Raw genomic sequence first — 22,053 nt, 5'->3', positions numbered from 1 at the left:
GAAGACTGTCATCAGCCAGCACCCGAGGCTGGTGGAAAAGCTCCCCTGTCTCTCTGTAGCTGCCTTTCTGACATCCCTTCCAATGTTTTCTAAACTCATCGTTGACTAATGATCTTCTTTGTTCCATAAATTATAAAACTCCATGAAACTGCTACTATGTAGGAACATGGAATTTGGGGTAACCTAAATCTGTGTTCCCAGGCCAGTGTTACTTAAAGGGGCTCCACAAAAATTATTTTTTACTTTCTGTAAAGTGAGAGCTGTATTTTTGTGTCAATACCAGGTAAGCCCACATCATTTCTTGGTGATGGTCATTGCTAGGGCCTCAGTTCCTTTACCCCCACAGCAAACATTTACCACGATTCCACTTCCTTATTGTTAGCTTCTGTCTCACTTTCTGTAACTCAAGACACAGACAATTTAGTTGTTTCCTATCAAACAGGAACTGCAAGGCTTGCGGGGTGACCCTGTTTAATCCAGGAGTTAGCAGCTGATATATGGACTTGTAAGGTAAGCTTAGCTCTACAAATAGTTACTGTCACATCTCAGATATTTGGTGGGGTCAAAAGATACCAATCCAAAATTTGCCAAAAACTGTTCCAACTGCAGCTGACACTGTGAGCATCACACAGGCTGAGGAGCCTGACTGTTTGACTTCCATTTTCTGCGCACAGCCTCAGGGCAATGGACACTGAGTGAACTGACAGGCTGTCTGGCTGATGTATGCAACCAACAAGCCTTTCACTAAGAGAAACAAAACTTCTCAGGCAAAGTTGGATGGGGTCAGACAAATTGCTGTGCTTCAGCCTATCCTGTGCTGTGCTTTAGTGTCCGTTCTATAAAAGGGAAGTAAGCTTGGAGGCAAACTCCTGGCATACATCCTCATTAAGAGGCCACCCAGAGGTCTAGGTAGGCTGTCCGCCCTCTAAACTCCCCCACTTTTTCACTATCTCAACATGCTCCCACCCCATCCCTGTTGTACCACAGTTCAATAAGGCTTCAAAAAGTCCAGATTATACCTACTAGAAGACCAGAGAGGAAACAGAAACCAAGAAATAAAACACCCGCCCAACAAAGACAAATTCAGAAATTGGTACCTAGACTTATCATCATCCCAAATCGAGATGCCTGGATGCCAGAGTAAGAACACAACAAATCATGAGAAAAACGCAAGTCAAAATGGCTCTGAGATTCCATCTTACAACCAGTCAGAACAGCTAAGATCAAAAACTCAAGTGACAGCCAGGTATGATGGAACATGCCTTCAATCCCAGCACTTGGAAGGCACAGGCAGGTGGAGCTTCATGAGTTCGAGGCCAATCTACTCTACAAAGAGAGTCCAGAACAGGCAAGGCTACACAGAGAAATCCTGTCTTGGAAAAACAAAACAAAACAAACAGAATAACTCAAATGACAGCACATGCTGGTGAGGATGTAGAGAAAAGGGAACACTCCTCCATTGCTGATGGGATTGCAAACTTGTACAACCACTTTGGAAATCAATCTAGAGATTTCTCAGAAAATTGGGAATAGCTCTACCTCAAGACCCAGCTATACTACTTCTGAGCATATGCCTAAAAGATGCTCCATCATACAACAAAAACATTGGCTCAAGTATGTTCATATGAGCTTTAATTGTAATAGCCAGAAACTGGAAACAACCCAGATGTCCCTCAATCAAAGAATGGATAAAGAAACTGTGATAAATTTGCACAATGGTATACTACTCAGCTATTAAAAATAAGGAAGTCATGGAATTTTCAGGCAAATAAATGAAACTAGAAAAGATCATCCTGAGAGAGGTAACCCAGACCTAGAAAGACACACATGGTATATACTCACTTAGAAGCAGATATTAACCACATAATATATGATAACCATACTACCATTCACTGACCCAAAGAAGCTAAGTAACAAGGAGAGCTCAAGGGAGGGTGCATGGATCTCACTGAGAAGGGAAAATAGGTGAGACAGAGGAAGTTTTTGGAGAGAAGGAGCAGGATAGGAGAGGGATTGCTGAGGGAAATGACAGTGGGGATCAGATGTGGGGAGAGCGAGGGTGGGGGTGGAGGACAGAGGGCTTGCAGAGACAAGAGGAACCCTGACCTGGGGCTTCCATGAGATAAGCTGGGGACCTATGACAGAGTAGGCTCCTGGGAGGGTATGAGGGTGACTCTAGCTGGGATTCCTACTAACAGTGGACATGAAGATTGAAGAGACCACCCTCTAACCAGACAGGACTCCTAATAGAGTGCGGGGAACACCAACCCACCCGTAAAAACTTTGACCCAAAATTTACCCTGCCTACAAGATGTGCAGGGATAAAGAAAGAGCAGATTAAAGAAGTGTTCAACTAATGCCTGGCCATACCATGCAAAAGAGCCAGCCCCTGACACTATTTATGACACTCTGCTATTCTTACAGACAGGAGCCTAGCATAGCTGTCCCCTGAGAGGCCACACTCAGCAGCTGATCAAAACAGATGCTGAGACTCATAGTTAGTTAAACATTGGGCAAAGCACAGAGAGCCTTGTGTAAGAGTAAAAAGAATTTTCATTCAGACTGGAATGTGAATTAAGAACTCTGAAGTGGGTTCAGCAAGATGGCTTATGGGGTACAGCGGCTTGCCACCAAGCCAGGGGACCTGAGCTTCGATTTGCAGTAGTCATCCTACCAAAAGCAATACATTGAACCTAATAGAAGATAAAATTGAGGGGGTGGGAAGGGGCTGCCTGTTGCACTCCTGGAGGCACAGTTGGGCAGAAAACACTCAGAGGCCTACTGCTGCATGGCTGGCCTGCAGTGGGAGCCACTATGGCGCACAAGTAGATGGTGGAGAGATGGGAGAGGGAGAGAAGCAGAATGATTTGAGCACCATGAAGAGAGGCCGAACTGGAGATGCAAGGGTAGAGAGGAGTAGTCTGATATGGGTAGCCTGCTCTGCCACCTGACGCCATGGTGAAGTCCTGGCCTGTGCCGTCCTTGAGGACCATGTCTGGGGATTGGCTGAGTAGCAGCAGGGGTCTGGGCTGCCACCTGGGATTGTGTTGATATATAAGGGCTGTGCAGAGCTGATCCAGCTGCAGCACTTTGTAGAGCAGGCCCTGCATCTAGCCTGGGTAGCACAGTAGAAATGACACTACTGCTGGGGCCGTGGGTGAGCTGCACTGAGGGTGGATGGGTGAGAGAGCTCACTCTGTCGCTTGCCACCTGAGGCAATGGGTGAGCTAGCCGGGTCAGTGCTGGAGAGCTCACCTTGGTGGTGTGGGTTTGAGAGAGCTGGAGGTCTGACCAACTCAGTTACCATCCAGGCCCGGGGATGGGGAGGGTCCAGGGCTTTGAGTTGGCCCACCCCAACATCTACACCATCTACGAATGGCTGGAGCATGTGGAAGGGTCCAGATCTGGAGATTCAAAGCTGCAGGATCTCCATGACACAGGGCAACAACAGGACATCTTAGAGGAGTTCCTGTGAGGACCCAGTATTGACAGTGTAGCAGAAGCCAGAGTCCTCAAATCCATTGCAGTTTGTGGGCAAAGGGGTACACTGTGAAACAGATTGTGACGTGTTACTACTTCCATGATAAGATTTTTTTTTTAATTCTTTTTAAAAATTTCTTTGGGGAAGTTGCAAGGTTGGAGAGCTAATAAGAAGGGGTGAGGAGCTGAATGAGATTGGGGTGCATGATGTGAAATTCTCAAATGTTGGCATAACACCTTGTGGACTGTGCACAGTTTACCCTTGTTTGTTCAAATGCTGACTTCTCTAGCCTGCTATCTGGTTTCTATCTGGACATTGTGTTGTGACGTTTATTCTATGTATCTCCTGACTCAAGTTTGTATAAACATGTCATCATTTGTCTTCTGCATTGCCAAATAAAAGCCAACTAGCTAATGCTGAACAGTAACAGATGGGACATCCTGGTCCAGTGAGAGGAGGAGAAAGAGCAGAAAGGGGAGGAGGAATGAATGTGGAGAGGACTAGGAAGCAGGAGGAGGAATGAGCTGGACCCAGGATATGAGTAAAAAGCAAGTGTAATGCAGAAAATCTGAATGGGAGGAAACTATACTAGCTTTGAGGTTTAGGATGGAGTAATTATTTTTTTAATTTTTTTATTAATTTATTCTTGTTACATCTCAATGTTTATCCCATCCCTTGTATTCTCCCATTCCTCCCTCCCTCCCATTTTCCCATTATTCCCCTCCCCTATGACTGTTCCTGAGGGGGATTACCTCCCCCTATATATTCTCATAGGGTATCAAGTCTCTTCTTGGCTACCTGCTGTCTTTCCTCTGAGTGCCACCAGGGCTCCCCCTCCAGGGGACATGGTCAAATGTGAGGCACCAGAGTATGTGAGAAAGTCATATCCCACTCTCCACTCAGCTGTGGAGAATGTTCTGACCATTGGCTAGATCTGGGTAGAGGTTTAAAGTTTACCGCCTGTATTGTCCTTGGCTGGTGCCTTAGTTTGAGGGGGGCCCTTGGGCCCAAATCTGCCTATCATAATGTTCTACTTGTAGGTTTCTAGGACCCTCTGGATCCTTCTACTTTGCTATTCTCCCATGCTTCTCTCAGTTGGAGTCCCAATAGGATGTCCTCCCCTCTGTCCCAGTTTCCTGGTAAGTGAAGGCTTTCGTGGGACATGCCCCTTGGTCTAGTATGCAGATATAAGTGAGTACATACCATTTGAGTCTTGCTGCTTCTGGGTTATTTCACTCATTATGATCATTTCTAGCTCTATCAATTTATCCATAAATTTCGGGAAGGATGGAGTAATTATTAAGCAGCATTGTTCTATAAGCTAATTAAATAGATCCTAGTCTCTCTGTTTGGTTATTTGGGTATATAAACTGGTTAAAGAGTAACTGTTGATTTATTAAAATAATAACTCAATATTAAATATTAATAATCATTCAATACACAAAGAATCAAAAAGTTTAAAAAAGATAAAATGGAGAATATTCTTGAATACACATACACTGGAAACAATTTACTGAACAGAAGACTGAAACCACACTAAGAACTAAGAACACTAAGAACAACAATTAATAAATGGGACCTGATGAAACTGAAAAGCTTCTGTAAGGCAAAGGACTCTGTCAATAAGAGAAATGACAGTCTACAGAATGGGAGAAGATTTTCACCAACTCCGTATCTGACAGAGGGCTAATATCCAAAGAATGTAAAGTACCCAAGAAATTAGACATCAACAAACCAAATAATTTAACTAAAAATGATGTGCAGATCTAAACAGAGAATTCTCAATAAGGCAATCTCAATTGGCTGAAAAACACTTACAGAAATATTCAACATCCTTAGCTATCAGGGAAATGCAAATCAAAACTACTTTGAGATTCCATCTTACACATGTCAAAAACACAAGCAATAGCTCATGCTGGTGAGAATGTGGAATAAGAGAAACACTCCAGTGCTGGTGGGAGTATGAACTTACATAACCACTTTGTAAATCAATATGGCAGTTTCTCAGAAAACTGGAATTGATCTACCTCATGACCCAGCTATACCACTCTTGGGCATATACCCAAAGGATGCCCCATCCTACCACAATGATACTTGCTCGACTATATTCATAGCAGACTTATTTTTAATAGCCAGAAACTGGAAACAACCTAGATGCCCTTTAACTGAAGAACTGACAGAGAATATGTGGTACATCCACACAACGGAGTATTACGCAGCTGTTAAAAACAGTGGCATCATGAAGTTTGTGGGCAAATGGATGTAACTAGAATAATTCATACTGAATGAGTTAACCCAGGCCCAGAAAGACAAACACGGTATGGACTCATTTATGAGTGGATATTAGCTATAAGGTAAAGGATAATTATGCTACAATTTGCAAGTGCAGAGAGGCTAGTAACACTGATGACCTAAGGGGGATACAGAGATCTTCCCGGGAAGAGGAAATAGAATAGATTTTTGTGGGAAGTTTCAGGGAGGGGAAGAGGGAATAGAGGGAAAGAGTACTGGGAAAAATGGATGAAGCTGGGGAGCACTGGGTGGGTGATGTAGAAATCTAGCACAAAGAAACTCCCCAGAATCTATGAGAATGACCATAATGGAGCCTAGTAATGGAGGATCTGAGTCTGAACTAGCCATCTTCTATAACAAAGCCATGAGACTGGGACATCAATCCAGCCACAAAAGCTTCTACCTACAATATGTCCTTCCTGCAAGATGTGCTGGGGTGATGGTGGCACAGAACATGTTGGAGTTGCCAACCAATGACTCATCCTGCTTGAAGAATATCTGGTCCTACTTGAGGGCCATGCCAGGAGAGGGAGAGGGAGCCCATCTCTCAGTTTCTCTCTCTCTCTCTCTCTCTCTCTCTCTCTCTCTCTCTCTCTCTCTCTCAAAAGAAACAGAGGAGGAGTGGATCTAAGGCAGTGGAAAGGTGAGGGGTTGGGTGGGCACTGGGAAGCGTAGAAATAAACTGTGGTCCAGATAGAACGTATATAAAGAATAAAAATTAAAATTAAAATCATATAATGCCATGTAGTTAAAAAAGACATTGGGCATCTTCCTCCAGTGTTGGGGCATAATCTGTATGAAAGAGCATGGACACATGTCTACACACACACCACATGACATACATACATCTCACATACACTAAACTCACATCACCACCAACCCCAATATACCATACTCAACACATATAAATGACAACATGAGGTGGATGGTGACTGAGGAATGACTGCCAAATCTATTCTGATGTCCACATGTGCACACATGTGTACCAAATAAATGGAAAGGTCTTTTTAAAATATGTAATTTCAGAAACAGAACACCAACAGCTCAGGCTCTAAGATCAACAATTAATACATGGGATCTCAGGAAACTGAAAAGCTTCTGTAAGGCAAAGGACACTGTCAACAGAACAAAACAACAACTTACAGAGTGGGAAATCTTCCCCACTTCAAAGTCCACTAACAAAGGGCTAATATCCAATATATATAAATAACTCAGGAATTTAAACACCACCAAATCAAATAATCCAATAAAAAAAATAGAGTACAGCGGGGTATGGTGGTGCATGCCTTCAATCCCAGCACTCAAGAGGCAGAGGCCATCCTGGTCTGCGAAGTGAGTCCAGGACAGTCAAGGCTACGCAGAGAAAGCCTGCCTTGAAACCCCTCCAAAAACGGGGTACAGAGCTAAACAGAGAATTCTCAGCAAAGGAACATAAAAAAAAAAAAAAAAAAAAAAAAGCTCAACATCCTTAGTCATCAGGGAAATGCAAATCAAAACAACTCTGAGATTCCATCTTACACCAACCAGAATGGCTAATATAAAAAACTCAAGTGACAGCGCATGGTGGCAAGGATGTGGAGAAAGGGAAACACTCCTCTATTGCTGGTGGGATTGCAAACTTGTACAATCACTTTGGAAATCAGTCTGCTGCTTTCTCAGAATATTGGGAATAGAGCTACCTCAAGACCCAGCCATACTATTCCTGGGCATACACCTGAAAGATGCTCCACCATACGACAAGGACTGTCCATAACAGCTTTATAACTATAGTCTGGAAACAACCTAGATGTCTTTCATTCAAAAAATGGATAAAGAAACTGTGGTGCACAATGGAATACTACTCAGCTATTAAAAACAAGGAATTTGGGGCTGGAGAGATGGCTCAGAGGTTAAGAGCCCTGGCTGTTCTTCCAAAAGTTCTGAGTTCAATTCCCAGCAACCACAGGGTAGTTCATAACCATCTATAATGAGATCTAGTATCCTATTCTGACCTGCTGGCTCATGTACACGCAGAATGCTGTATAAACAATAAACAAATAAATTTTACAAAACAAACTTATTTTTATTTATTTACAAACAAAACCAAAGAAATCTTGAAATTAGCAGGCAAATAGATGGAACTAGAAACAATCATCCTGAGTGAGGTAACCCCGACCCAGAAGACACGCATGGTATATATTCACTTATAAGTGGTTATAAGCCCAACATAGATGTCCTCTGAAAGACTCCACCCAGTGGGGAATCCAGACAGATGCTGGGACTCACTGCTGGACTCCAGGTGGAGCACTGAGAGTGGTATGGAAGTGGGCATGGAAGGACCCAGAGGGTTCAGGAGCCCCAGAAGGAGATCATCAAGGCCAGTGGATCTGGACCCACGGGTGTTACACAAATCAAGTACAATGTATGCAGTAAACCTAGACCTCTTGTTCAGATCTAGCCAATGGACAGCTCATTCTCCACAGTTGTGGGGGAGTAGGGACTGCCTCTGACATGAACTCTGGTGCCCCTAATTTTATTGTTTCCCCTTGATGGGAAGGCTCAGCGGCACACAGAGGAAGGGGAAGCAAGCTATCCACATAAGACCAGATATGCTGTGGCCATATGATGAGGGAGGAGGTCCCCTTCTGTCAGAGGTCTAGGGGAGGGGAATAAGACAGACAAGGGTGAGCGGGCGGGGATGGGAAGATACAAAGCAAGGGGAAGACAATCAGGATGTAATCAGAATAAATTATAACAAATTAATTTTTTAATGTAGTTTCGGGCTGGAGAGATGGCTCAGAGGTTAAGAGCCCTGGGTGTTCTTCTAAAGGTCCTGAGTTTAATTCCCAGCAACCACATGGTAGCTCATAATCATCTACAGTGAGATCTGATGCCCTCTTCTGGTGTGCAGGCAGAACACTGTACAAATAATAAATGAAAAATTTAAAGAGATACTTTATTAAAAAGTTTAATTTCAAAAAAAATTTTTGTGGCATGAGTTAGGGCCACACTAAAGATGCTCTGTCTATGTCCTCCTGTCCAACATAAAGCCGTGGGAAATGGGTTCTATGTATAAATAGTCATAAGACAATCTGTGAGAACATGTCCACTACAGATGAAAGTTAAGTGACACTAATTCAGTAGATGTAAAACACTGGAGTTACTTCTTGCCTACTCGATGTGCGGTGACATTACTGAATGAGTAAATCTAGGCTGGGTTGTATCTATTTTTGAACATGTGTATGTATACTCCAAATAGCATTTATGCAGTGGGATTTGACCTTTTCAGGCTCCTAAATAGAAAATAAATTTCACTTCCTGTTTTTTGTTTGTTTGTTTGTTTGTTTCAGTTTTCTAAGACAGGGTTTCTCTCTTTGTAGACCAGGCTGACCTTGAACTCACAGAGATCTACCTGCCGCCTGCGCCCCCCTCAAAAACGAGGTCTATTATCATGTGTGGTCACGTGGTTCTCCTTTGCTCTTGCTGGCCTGGTCTCACTTTGTTGCACTGATGTGTTTTGAAATCACATGAGCATGTGCCAGTTACAAGCCTGTGATGATTCACAGGCCCTAGCTCTAAGGATTTGATGGCTCTGCGTGACTCGCATCCTGACTCTTATATAAGTGACAAATATGTACAGTTCTAAGAAGCCCTGAATAAGCCCATTCAGCTAGTGAGAGCTGACAAAGCTCATGGAAAGTCAATGATATAAATTTAGGGATAACACGGTCAGCAGTTGGGCCAAGTCCGTCATCTTCACAGCTCAGAACAAAGCCGGGGTTTAGTCTTACTCAGATAAACAGTTCGGTGTTTTTAAAAGGCCTTTCTGGTGCCACCTAGTGGTTCAGTGAATCCAGCAGCCGTGTGACGGATCCTTAAGACCCAGCTGTTTTCTTCCAGTCCCTGTGTTCCGATGGTTTGTTCTATAATGCCTGCTGCTTGCCTTGTGTTCTTGTTCTGGAAGAAGAATCCACACTTTGGTCTTCACTTGCTCAGCAGGTGCTGTGCCCACTGCGCAGTCTCCTCAGCCAGTGCTACTATTTTTAATTTAACATGAAAGCTCTCCTAAAACGATCTCCCTCTTCAACTTGACTGGATTGTGAGACTACTAAAAAGTCAGTAACATATAATTCTGAGGATGTCTTTGGGACTATTTCTGGAACAGCTGGCATGAATGTTAAGAGAGTTGAGTCAGAAGTTCTGTCCTGAAGGCCAGCGTCACTGTGGGATAAGCTGGAGGATCTATGGGACCAAAACTAAAAGGAAGGGTGCTCATGTGTCCACCCGCGCTCAATCTTCCTGAGGGTGGAGGGACCGCATTGGTCCTGAGGGTCCGTGGGACCCAGCACGTTAGAGAGGGGACTTCGCCTGAGAAGGACCTCCTCACCATTCTTACATAGGTATGCTCCAAGTTTCAAATGAATGGCTGTTAATTAGTTACACACACACACACACACACACACACACACACACACACAGAGAGAGAGAGAGAGAGAGAGAGAGACAGAGAGAGAGAGAGAGACAGAGAGAGAGAGAGAGAGAGGAGCAGAGAGACAGAGAGAAAGAGACAGAGAGAGAGACAGAGAGAGAGAGAGACAGAGAGAGAGACAGAGACAGAGACAGAGAGACAGAGAGACAGAGAGGCAGAGAGACAGAGACAGAGATCCATTTATATTTGGTATTGTGACTTACTTCACATTTGTGCGTTCAGCCAAAGTCATCTTTAAAGCACTCCTTTAGTGCACCTTGGGCCCCCGAGATCCAGTCCACTTGATTCCACACTGGTTGTCTTCACCAGCCTCCTTACTCTCTGCTTTCTTGGGCATTCGCTCAGGTATCTCACCTACATGTTGTGCCTTCTTCATCCATATCCCTGGGCCACTCAACGCCTCCATAGGCACCATGGTTGGCTGAGGAGCATCATAGTTACACAGTGTACTCCATCAGTGTCTGTCTCCTCAAAGAGAACGGGAACTCAGAAAAAGTTATGATGTTTTGCCATTCATTTACCCTTCACTTCTACGTGAGCTTCTGGAACATGGCAGGCACTCAGCTAACTTTTATTACTTAAGTGGACAGACTGTGTTTTATTCTAATAGCAGACCTTACGGATCAGGCATCCTGTGGAGCTGCAGGAAGAGAAGCATGTGCTGGCTACTGCAGAGCTCCCGGGGAAGGGGTAAGCAGGGCCTCCCGTCACACTCAGCCATCGCTGCTCTCCTGAGGAGCACCTGATGATGACTGAACTCAACTGTAGTGTTGTAGTGGGAGAAACACTTTAGGAAGGGATCAAGTTTCTTTCATTAGTGAATAGTGTTTAACAGTGTTTAAACTGTGTTTGAATATTTAGGAATGAGCAACTGAAAGGGACCTAAACTTTCTAAACCTATGGAATTCTTGGGCTGGCACAATGGCTCCGTGAGGAAAAGAACTTTCTATACAAGCTTGAGTGATCTGAGGTCAGTTCCCAGAACCTACAGTGGAAGGAAAGAACTGGCTCCCAAAAGTTATTCCCTGACCACTAGACATATACCATAGCAGGCACACACACACACACACACACACCTAAGATGATTTCAATAACCAGTGGAACTCCAGGCTCCTTTGCCTTCTTCTTACTGTTTGCTGTCTCCTCCACATTGGCCCAGTTTTCTTGAGCTGCCAGTTCTCTCCTATACAGATGAGGAAAGTAAGGCCCACACAGATCGGAAGGCACAAAGGCACTTGCAAAGCTCAAGCAGAGCACGAGTGGGTGCTGGTCACCCTGACTCCAGCCCACCCCTTCCTATTGGGTGCCCTCTTAGGGAGGATTCCCAACAATATGCAGGTGCCATCTGGGAATCTGGCCCGAAAGGAAGGGATCATCAACATCAGGCCCACAAAACTCTGGCAGAATTCATACCAGCATTGCTAGGTATAAGCAATTCTAATATTTAAATTTGGAAGGAGGAAATGAAGGTGAGAAGGGTAGAGGCTGCATTTTATAAGGAATCTAAGTATTCTTTCATTTTAAGAAAATTTGAAATTATGACTAAAGATCAAATACAGCAAATAGCAATATCTGTTAGAAACATTTTTTATTAGAAACAACATAAACACAGTCTAACACATTATGCAAATACATGCTTCTTTTCCATTGTCCCAGTTTAATAAAACCGTCCCTTGGCACAATAGCTGTTCACAGGTGAGTAAGTGCCAGACACTCAGGAAAGCACTGAGGGATACACAAACAAGGGGGCGCACAGAGGGGACTCTCACGGTGTTGCTGTCCCTGTGACACAGCCTTTATTCTGGCTAGCTGTGTCCTAACAGATCTACTTACTACGTCTGCCTTAGTTCCTGTCACACAAGTCATTAGAAAAGTGTCTATGTATCAAAACTAGGTAATTAAAACAATTGGGTTGATAAGTAGGGTTATCAGTAGTTTATTCTCAAATAGTCAAATAATTTATGAAAAAACTATGTTACTGCTTAGGTATTTTGTAACAATTTTGATATTTCACTCTGTGGATTTTTAAAGACCTAAAATATTTTAATTAAAAACAGAAATCCTCTGTTTCTCTATTTTCTATCAATGTAAGCCGCCCTTGAGTGACAACCCAAAATAAAAGTTAGGCCTAATGCAAACCCACCTACTCTGTCCTCATAGTGGCTGCTATCCCCTTCCATTAGTGACTGTGATATTTTCTTAGTTTGTGTGAAAATAGGTTTAAATCTGAATGCTCACAGTGAAAAGCCCAAATCACTACTTGGGAAACTGTCTGCTAGTATGTATTTTACATGTGTTTCCACTTATGTATGTTCATCTATGGCCACCATACACTCCCCCAAATTTCCATGTTTGTAAGTTCATACTTTTTGTAGAGACGATTCATAGTTATATAAATATGATTTATTTCATACCTTTTAGGCTTTTTAATAAATATATTAATAATTATGCTCACTCTCATCAACAGATGGATCCCATGTTTGCTGTGGGAAATACTAATCTTGTTTCTTCATAGCACCCAAGAATCAGGTGACCCTTGGGGTTCTCAATTTCATTATTTTAAAATTCTTCAGTGTGGTTCCAGCCACATAGATAGATGCTGTACGCTCAAAGATAAGCTCCTGAAGCTTGTTCACAGAACTAAGCTCCCCCTGGTGTCGCCCCACCACCCCACCCATCTGAAAATGTTACCCCAAATGCTCTCTAGCACTTAAATAACAATTTTGAAAAGATGCTTAACACCACAGTAAGGAATTTGTTGGCATGACTCGCACAATTCGGTTGCTCCAGATACTGTATTCAAACTGTATGGGCCCATTGAAAAAGTAGAGGTAGCCTGGGAAGAAAGAAACACAGGATAATCTCAGACTTTCAGAAAGATTAGAGATGCAATCTGTGACAGCTGGGGCCCCACACAGGCTAGGCAGTGTCTCCATTAGGTTGTATACCTCTCAAGCTTTATTTTTAAAAAAACTTACTAGAGTTTTAATGGCTTGCTTCTAGTTTAAAGGACACGTGACAATAAAAATCAAAGAAAATGAGGACGACAATTTGAGAATGTGATGGGGGAATATGGGAAGTGTTGAAAGGAGGACAAGGGAACAGAGGAAATTATGTTATTATGCTTTAATTAAAGGTATCTTTAAGCCTGGTGTGGTGGCACTCGCCTTTAATCCCAGCACTTGGGAGGCAGAGGAAAGTGGATCGCTGTGTGTTCCAGGCCAGCCTGGTCTACAAAGTGAAGCCAGGACATCCAGGGCGATTACATAGAGGAACCCTCTCTCAAGAAACCAAGGCAGGGAGGTACTTTTAAAAATATTTAATTATTCACAGGTTACATAAATTATGCCCTAAGTCTAATTTTTCTTGCTACGAATTTTAGTTTTGGTGTTAAAAACACTGGTATTTGTTAACTGTTTTTAAGTTAGAGATAATGCCCATTGTCATAATTAAAGCAAAAAAAAACTGTAAAGGTGTGATAGTTATGAATCTTTATAATTTACTCCCCACTCCAGCCCTAGTTTGAATTATGATATAACCCCCTACCTCCTGATACCTTTACATATAATTTAAGGTAATCTTTACGTTCAACATCTGTTATTCACACACTTGCTAGTAATTAAGTAAAATTCTCATTGATTCTAAGCAGGTTATTCTATTTGCTAAGTAGTCACACAGAACCAACTAATACCTTAGTGGTCATGCTTATATAAGTCATCTGAATTCTGTATTAAAATCCGTGGTATGTGAAAATTTTCTGAGGGGCCCAGAAGCCCTTCTGCAAAACTCAGTGCAATGTGACTACTTACCGTTTTTCTCATAGACAGCGTCTACTTTATCTCCAATTCCGGGGAATTCCTCTTCTATGAATTGGGGAGAGTCTTTGTCCATAGTCTGGGTAGCATCATCATATCTGTTTGGTAAGAAAAAGAAAGCTGTATTTATCAAAAACACAGAAGCAGATGACCAGAAAGATAATTCGGGCAAAGGATTAGAAGAAACAAATTTGCCAAAGTTGAGAGGTAACTTTGCTATATGAAGAAAGGAAACAATGAATGGTTGAGAGAAATTAAATATTATGGCTGGTGTGCATGTGCAGAAGATATGTGTGTGTGTTCGTGAGACGTGTGCATGAGATCGTGTGTAGGCTTTAGTGTCTGGAGGAGCTGACATGGAACAGGAATGTGGGACTGGTACACAACCAAATTAACGTGTGAGGCGGGATGGGAGGGGATGGCATGCAGTGGGGGATCGATGGACAACGTACAGTGTTACACACGGAACGAGTGAAATCCAGGGCTTTGTGCTCAAACTTAAAGATATAAACACATCACTAAAACCACCCTTGTAATTGAAAACCAAGTGTGAGAGACAGTTGAGAGCAGCACTAGCGCAGGTGCGGACATGGTGCAGGTCCAGGTGCACGTGATGGGGAGGGGGCAATGCCTCACCTCCACACCTGGTTCCCCGAGAAGAAGAGCGTCTTTCCTGTGTCCTCAAAGTGAACAGCAGCACTAATCCTCTTCACCTCTTTTGGAAATCCCAGATCAGATATTTTTTTAGGATAGCCTTCCAAAATGTCATAACCATTGAGAGCCCAGAATTTTCTACCTAAAGTAAGTGAAAGAACAGTTTTAATTACGCCAGGACATGAGCATATAAGCACTTACTGAAAAGAAAAACTATTTAAGAAATAATATACTCAATGTTTGTGATCTCTATGGGTCTGAAACAAAGAAACAGGAGCATCTTTTCAACAAAGATAGAATTTAAGGCTGGGGCTTCCTGTTTACTGATAGAACCATCCAAACATCACAACCAACTTGTCACTGTATTGCCTCTGAACATTAAATTTGGAACTGAATAAAACATTATTCTTCTAAAATAAAAACCAAGTAGCTAGGATCAGTGAAGTAGATTCAAAATTCAAGTTTTATATCAGTTAAAAAATGTTACTTGTTTTCTTTAGAAAACAGTTTCATCAAGTGTAAGAGTCACACAAAAGGAACGACATTGCAGAATGTTATGTAAATTCATTAAGGTCATTTAGGCAGGGTAGCATTTCACACACACACACACACACACACACACACACACACACACACACACACAGGCTGGGGAGGTGGCTCGTGTGTAAGAGTGCTTGCTGTGGAAACAGGAGGACCTGAGCTCAGATTCTGAGCATCCATGTAGCACTCTAGCACCTGGGGTCAGGGGTGTAAACAAAAACATCCTAAGGGCTCACGGGGTGGCCACCGCAGCTGGGGAATAAAGGAAGCAGACACGCGACCTCAAATATGTATAAACATGGTGAAGGACTAGAAAAATAGATCAGGAAATAGCAGGGAGAATCATGATTAATTTTTTCATATTTTCAAAATGTATACTACACTTCCTTAGCTAGCTAATTTTTTTTTAAGAGAAACGAAAAGAAACACCTGAAGTGAGTGTGATAAAGCAAAGAACCAATGTGATAATAATGACCTTTCCCCCTTTTTCCTTGCATTGCTGGGGATCAAACCCAGAGGCTCAAATGTGCTAGGCACTGGGCTGTGTCCCTTCTGTAATACGGACTTCTTGCATTCCAAATTAAGGACATTTGGTAGAACAGGTCAGGTGCTTTTCGTTTTCCCCGTGTTACTGTTTTCTTAATTTAGATATTACTTTGATAATGGTCATGTTGCTGAGTCTCTGGAAACATCATGCTCATTGCCCATTCTACGCTGGCCATGTGGAATTGCATCCCAAAGACAGACTTACCTCTAAAGATGAACATACGGTCCCGGGATGGATGTTCATACGCAGCATCCACACGGTTGGGAAGTTCTGGCCAAAAGGATTTTGTTAGAAACAGCTCAGGTTCCACCTGCTGAGGGTGCAGACGCCAGAAGAATCTAAGGCAAAAGAAAAACACAGTTTGTTATGTTAAGTGCAATAATCCTATCCTGCTAGTAACAACCCTCCACATCAACACAGAGCAGGGGCTACAGCCATGCCTGGTACCCATAAAGGGGAAAGAAGTGCCATGTCCCTTTAGGTTACAAGCTGTAGCCACACAAGTTCTTGCCAGGGGTCTTCTCATCTGAAATGTCACTAAGCCTTAGTGAAGTCTCTAAATCTCCTGTGGGCTGAAGTCATGTTTTATTCAACTTGCATAGAGTCAGCATGGCAAGTGAGCTTGCCATGAACGGTTGGCTTCCGGGAGTGGGTCTTCCATGATCCCAAGGACCTTGCAAACTGACAAGAGGAAACACCTTGGAGACCATGTAATGGAGTCATAACAGAGGTAGTTGGAAGGCACAAGCCAGATATAACCACCTACAATTTTGAGGTGAATATTTCATTTTTCATTACTTATAGGTTTCTGTTGTAAATCGCTCCCTCTTTGATAATTCCAACATAGATATTTGGAGTCAGTCCATCTCGAAAGAAAGTAGTGTGGCTGTTGTTAAATTTCCTAATGCAGAAATTACTTTCAATGTTTTTGAAGCAAATTGGATTTCTATTTATCCTTTATCTTATTAAGATTTATCTACCAGTTATTTCATTCAAAACACATAAGTAAACTGCCCTGGAGTCTACTGTTTGTGTGTTACTTTTAAGAAGTTTGATGGATGCTTTGGCAGTTTGAAGACATAGCTTTGCCAGAGTTTGTCACATGCAGATTTGACAAAGGAATCTTAAGAGTACCTGTCTTTAAAGATCATAGTTTCTCCTCGGAGACTGGTAATGGCATCCAGGGATAAGGTTGGGTCACACTTCTCTGGTGTTTTGGGATGTTTAGGGTTGGGGTCATCTTCTCCCGGACCTGCAGTGACAAAGCAGATGTGAGAGGTTCCCAGGTGTCCTGAGGCACAGGAGGGTTGACCCTTCTGGAAAGGTCAGGAAAGAACTCTTACAGGAAGGGTGGTAGTTCTTGACCTCACACTGCAGTAGCCAGCAATCCTGCTTCTTTCTGGTGGGGTGCCACAGGCTAGCAGGGTGCCACAGGCTACCAACTGTAGATGTCAGCTGGCTTTTCCTCATCAACTTACCACACTGCAGCCCATCTCAGTGACAAACTGGCCTTCTAGAAGTTCTGTTGTGGCCTGTCATGTGTTTATAACTTGCCCACAGCTCACATGTGTCAAGCAGCAACCCCATACTGCTTTACCCCCTTACTTAATTCTGTCCACAATACCTTGATGGAATTAAGAATTATAAAATAAACCTGAAAAGGCCCTTTACCACCTTTAAGTGTATGCCTTCAGCCACATCAACTATAACAGTCTTTAAATCCAGAGCTGTGACAGTGGGCCAGAGTGGCTTGAACAAATTTTGTGATTTTTATTCTCCAAGAGCATTTTAGGGATGACTGTGAGCAGTGGCTATAGTTGTATCTATGACACAGAACTCAGAAATAAATGTTTGGGTTGAAGTCTAAATGTTTTGTAAATATTATTGGAACATTGGAAGAGAATAAGAGGAAATTTCTCTTTGCAAATGTTGGTTTAAAACCACTAACGGTCCCACAAAAGGGACCCTGCAGTGGTTAGGGAACGTCAGGATGTGTAAGAGCTGTTTATGTCCTCATCTTCATCACTACTTCTGTACATGCATAACAGAGTTTGGTGACTTTCATAAGTTAAATGAGGAATAACAGTACAAATACAAAGAAGTGTGGCCTGAAAAACATTTAGGAAAGTACGTTGATGCAGAAAGATGGATCCCTTTTCTCATGCTGTGAAAGCGGTCATCAGTATAGGAAGAAAATGTGTATCTATTATGACACTGCAACTATGCTCATCAGTTTTGTAGCCGGGAGATTGAGAGTTACCGTAGAGAAACTGGATTCCTTGAACATCATCCTCAGGAAGCACGAAATGGCTTTTGCTAGTGTAGGTGTAGATGGGAAACATCAGGGCTCCCGGGTCCTTGGAGTGGTCCAGACCTAGGGAGTGGCCAAGCTCATGGGCAGCAACAATAAACAAGTTGTAGCCTATAAGGAAAACAAGAAACCATGAGAAAAAAGGCATGCCAGTGAGGAAGGAATGAAGGAAATCCCAATTCCTCCATCTGTCTTTTCCAAATTCATCATCTTACTCAAAGAAGATACAAGTAGCAATTCTTATTACAGTAAGGACTCTAGCTCCCTGCACAAAGAAACAATTACCTACAGCAATGCCAATAGATTGTTCTCAGATAACTAGTAGTCAGTAAAGGTGGCAATGAAAACTGTAGGAGTCCTGATTTTTCTCTTTGTCTTCTCTGGCCAGGTTAAGGGAGTGGACAGAAATGATCTGTAATTGGCCATATGAAGGTCACGTAAGGTTCCACATAGTTCTAGCCTTAGCGTGGACCATTAGTCATAGGGATAATAGGCATGTCACTATATTTTCATTCTTCTTCTCCTAGCTCTTTCCACCAGCATTTACACTGCTTTTTAAACTGTATGTGAGCATGTGGAGCTAGGGATGCAGCTCAGTAGCAGAACACTTGCCTAGTGTGCACAAAGGCCCTGAGCTTGTTTTCCAGCACCACAGAGCCGGTTACCTCAAGAAAGATAAGTGAGGAGGAGCTCCGGCCAGTGTTTATTTGTTCATTAAATACACTTTGTTATCAGAGCCAATATATAAAGAAAATGAGCTGCCTTGCATAGCATAGGACAATCAAAGGTCACATGATTGGAATGATCAATAATTATTGCAGTCTTGCCCTTCATCTGAAAAAAAACCCAGAATTTTTTTCCTATATATACTTTCAATCACTTCGACCAAACATGTCAAACCTCTGAGTTACATATGAAGGTGTTCATCACCATGGCTTCCATTTCCTTTAAGTAAATAATAAGACCCAACTTCTATGAAGATTATTCTTAGTTACCCTAACTAAGGGTCTCTCTTGCTCCAAAGGGAAACCCTACTTTGAATAACATGAGGCTTTTTTGGTAAGTTAACATCCCAATTATTTTGAGCTTTTAATAGCAGGAAGTGGCTGAGCGTGTAGGCACAGTAATCACTGTGGTGCATATTTAACTCCTCAGTGAACTTTTTAAGCACTTAGTTTCATTTTACTCTCATAAATAAACCACTTCTGCCCCCTTGGAATAAGGTGTTACCTTGCTTTCACAAAGCACTATTTGTAGTTGGATGCTGTGAGAAAGTCTGAGCAAGTAAGGTGAACAATGGAGAATAGAAGTTTGGCTGAACCTATGTCAGTATTATTTCAGCCAAGAAAAAAATCTATTTCAATTAACATCCAATTTGGTTGTAGAGCCATAATACTTTTTAAAATATATATTTATAATAAACTATACTTCTTTAACAGGCAAAACTGTAATCCAGAGTGAGAAACAGAGCCATGCCTAAAAGAGAAGACCCCACTTCAAAGAGATTATTCTTGAAGCCACAACAAATGTCATGTAATTTATTCATACTTAATGATTTGTTAAAAAATCTATTGGGGAACTAATAAGTACAAAATATATGTTTAGTTATTCTAGAAAAAAATAATCAAATGCTAAACACAATTTTCATGTATGCTTTCTAACTGTGTCAGTGAGTCAACATCTGATAACATGTGAACTAAGTCTTTATAAGAAAGACTACCTTTGGAACTGCTTGTCCAGGTCTCATCATCATCAAAATGGGCATCCCCTCCGTAGTTTGGTCCGGGAGGAAAAGCATGTGCCAGAAGGCCAGAAGGTCCATCAAACGGGTAGAAGTCACCATGCTCTACATACAGAAGCAAGAGTTAAAACCCCACTATACACACTCCAACCTGGCTTAGAGGCTGGGGCTTGCAGTGTTTTGTCAGATGCTATGAAAATCATGAGTGACTGGTGGAAGGAATAAAAAATGAGACCAAGAGGGGAGTAATATATTAACATGTTTCAAAATGATGCCCCATCTTTACCTTTGGTTCCAAAAGATATCATGATATCAGCAGTACCATCGTGGATTCTGGTGAAATTCAGAGGTGTCACATCTGACCAGACCTTGAAGGCTTTCTTGAAGGCCTTCTCCACTTCAGAATGGGACATGTCTGGGGTGTAGTTCACAATTCTAGTCAACATAGAAAGTGCCATTTTGAAAACATAGAACTTTTTTTTAAAAAATACTTTCTTAGAATATTGCTTTTCAATTTGAAATGGCTGCTTTAAAAGTTCTCTTAGGTATAATCAATGCTTTCAAGAATGAAATCCAAATGGTCCATCAAATAGGGAAGCATTGCCAAATAACTCTGTAGCTGACATCTTAAGTTAAAAATATTCCAGTATACCGTTGTTTGCAGGGTAAAATTTGGAACTAAACAAAATGGCACTGCAAAGTTTATGGAAAAGAATGGAATATTTTATCTTTGGAGTGTCATCATAAATAAAGCAGAGTTTCTAGAATCTCCTCCTGACTTGCTGTCTCATTTCTAAAAGAAGTGTCTTGAGACATTCACTGAAGGATAATGTTGGAGTTAGCATTAGGATAATAAATCTTATTAAGCTGTTTTATTAACTTTAATGTTTAACATTGACTTATAGAGCTATTTTAGAAATAGTAAGTGCAATATAAACTTTTAATTTTGCAGAAAAATAAAGTCAAATACTAAACATAACTCACTTCTATGCTTTTTAACTTTGTATCAAAGCTAATTCTGAACTTAACTTCCAATTAAATTCTCAAGGCATGCTTAATGTCAGACACTTAAAAGAAAAGACGAACACATGCAATAGAAATCAAGTCTCTGCTTTACCTGTAAGTTAAGTTCGTTTGGGACCATTTGAGTGTTCGAGGGAAAACGTTGTATTCTCCCACATCAGGGACTCCGCATCTCGGCTTTCTCATGATGTCTAAGGTGGGATCATCAAGTTTGCCAGTCACCTCGAGGCCAAAAAAAGACTGCATTTCTCGGAGCCTATCAACTGTGGTGGTCACGGCTGACTTCTTCAGGATCCCCGCAAGAGTTGCAGGGTGATAGTATGATTTCAGGTAGTGCTAGAGAAAAGAGACCAAAAACAGCATGCTTTTAAGAGAAAGGAGATTTAAGAGCTGCCCCACAATGCCAGGCTTGTCAGAATACTGTACCTCTGCAAACTCGAGGTCTTCCTCAGACAAGTCATCGTCATCATCATCACCATTGGGAAGGGGTAGGGACCAGCAGTGAGTCCAGCTCAGTAGGAAGAAGGTGGCAGTGGCGAGGACAGCTGAATGCATGGTGAACAGCAGTGCCTGGAGTCGTGCCTTCCTGGGGCAAGCACCTTCTATTTTATAGACCCGTAATGATGAGTCACCACTTGGGGATGTGTGTTAACTTCCTAGTAAGTTGAAGGTAAACATGCTTACATGGCTTTTTTTTTTTTCTTCCTAAGTGTGGTTTGTGGCAGAATCCGAAGGAAATGGAAAATGAGGGCATCTCTAGTTTCAGTGGGGGATATCAAAACCCATCTGGCAAAATAAATGGCTTTAGCATATTTGTGGATATAGTGGGGGGGGGGAGCAGAGGCTAGTATATTTTTTCACTTCACTGGTCAAAACTGTTTTCTTCCTTTTGTAGGAAAAGCAGCTACTCTGAGTTCTTTGGGTAACAAGAATAGGAAAATGGTAAGCTTGCTTATTCCCAGAAAGACAGACAAAGTCCTGTTGGCAAAATGTTTATAGGCTGACGAGGTCTCAACTATATTCTGTCCTCAGCAACGGCAATGAGAGTCCTTGCTGCATCCCCTTGAGGGCCCCGGAATGTGCCAGAACAAAGCTGGAAACATTTGAGACACTGTAGCTCACTGAGTCCTAGGACTGATAGCTGTGGAGACCTATGTGAATGTTCTACCAGTCTAAGCACC

General features: G+C 42.2%; 1 protein-coding gene across 1 annotated transcript; it reads right to left on the bottom strand.

The window, feature by feature from the left end:
* Positions 1–12,518: 12,518 nt before the first annotated feature.
* On the bottom strand, positions 12,519–21,427 carry Mmp13 (matrix metallopeptidase 13). Its single transcript, XM_051155886.1, has 10 exons — positions 21,299–21,427; positions 20,967–21,208; positions 20,136–20,284; positions 19,829–19,954; positions 18,058–18,219; positions 16,932–17,049; positions 16,002–16,135; positions 14,693–14,852; positions 14,051–14,154; positions 12,519–13,077 (listed from the first exon to the last, which is right to left on the bottom strand). Exons 1-10 carry the CDS (start codon positions 21,425–21,427, stop codon positions 12,977–12,979), a joined length of 1,425 nt encoding a protein of 474 aa, XP_051011843.1. The 3' UTR covers positions 12,519–12,976.
* Positions 21,428–22,053: the final 626 nt, after the last annotated feature.

This window comes from Acomys russatus, chromosome 14 (genome assembly GCF_903995435.1).
Source record: "Acomys russatus chromosome 14, mAcoRus1.1, whole genome shotgun sequence".
Lineage (NCBI taxonomy): Eukaryota > Metazoa > Chordata > Mammalia > Rodentia > Muridae > Acomys > Acomys russatus.
This window is presented reverse-complemented; position numbering and strand designations above follow the sequence as displayed.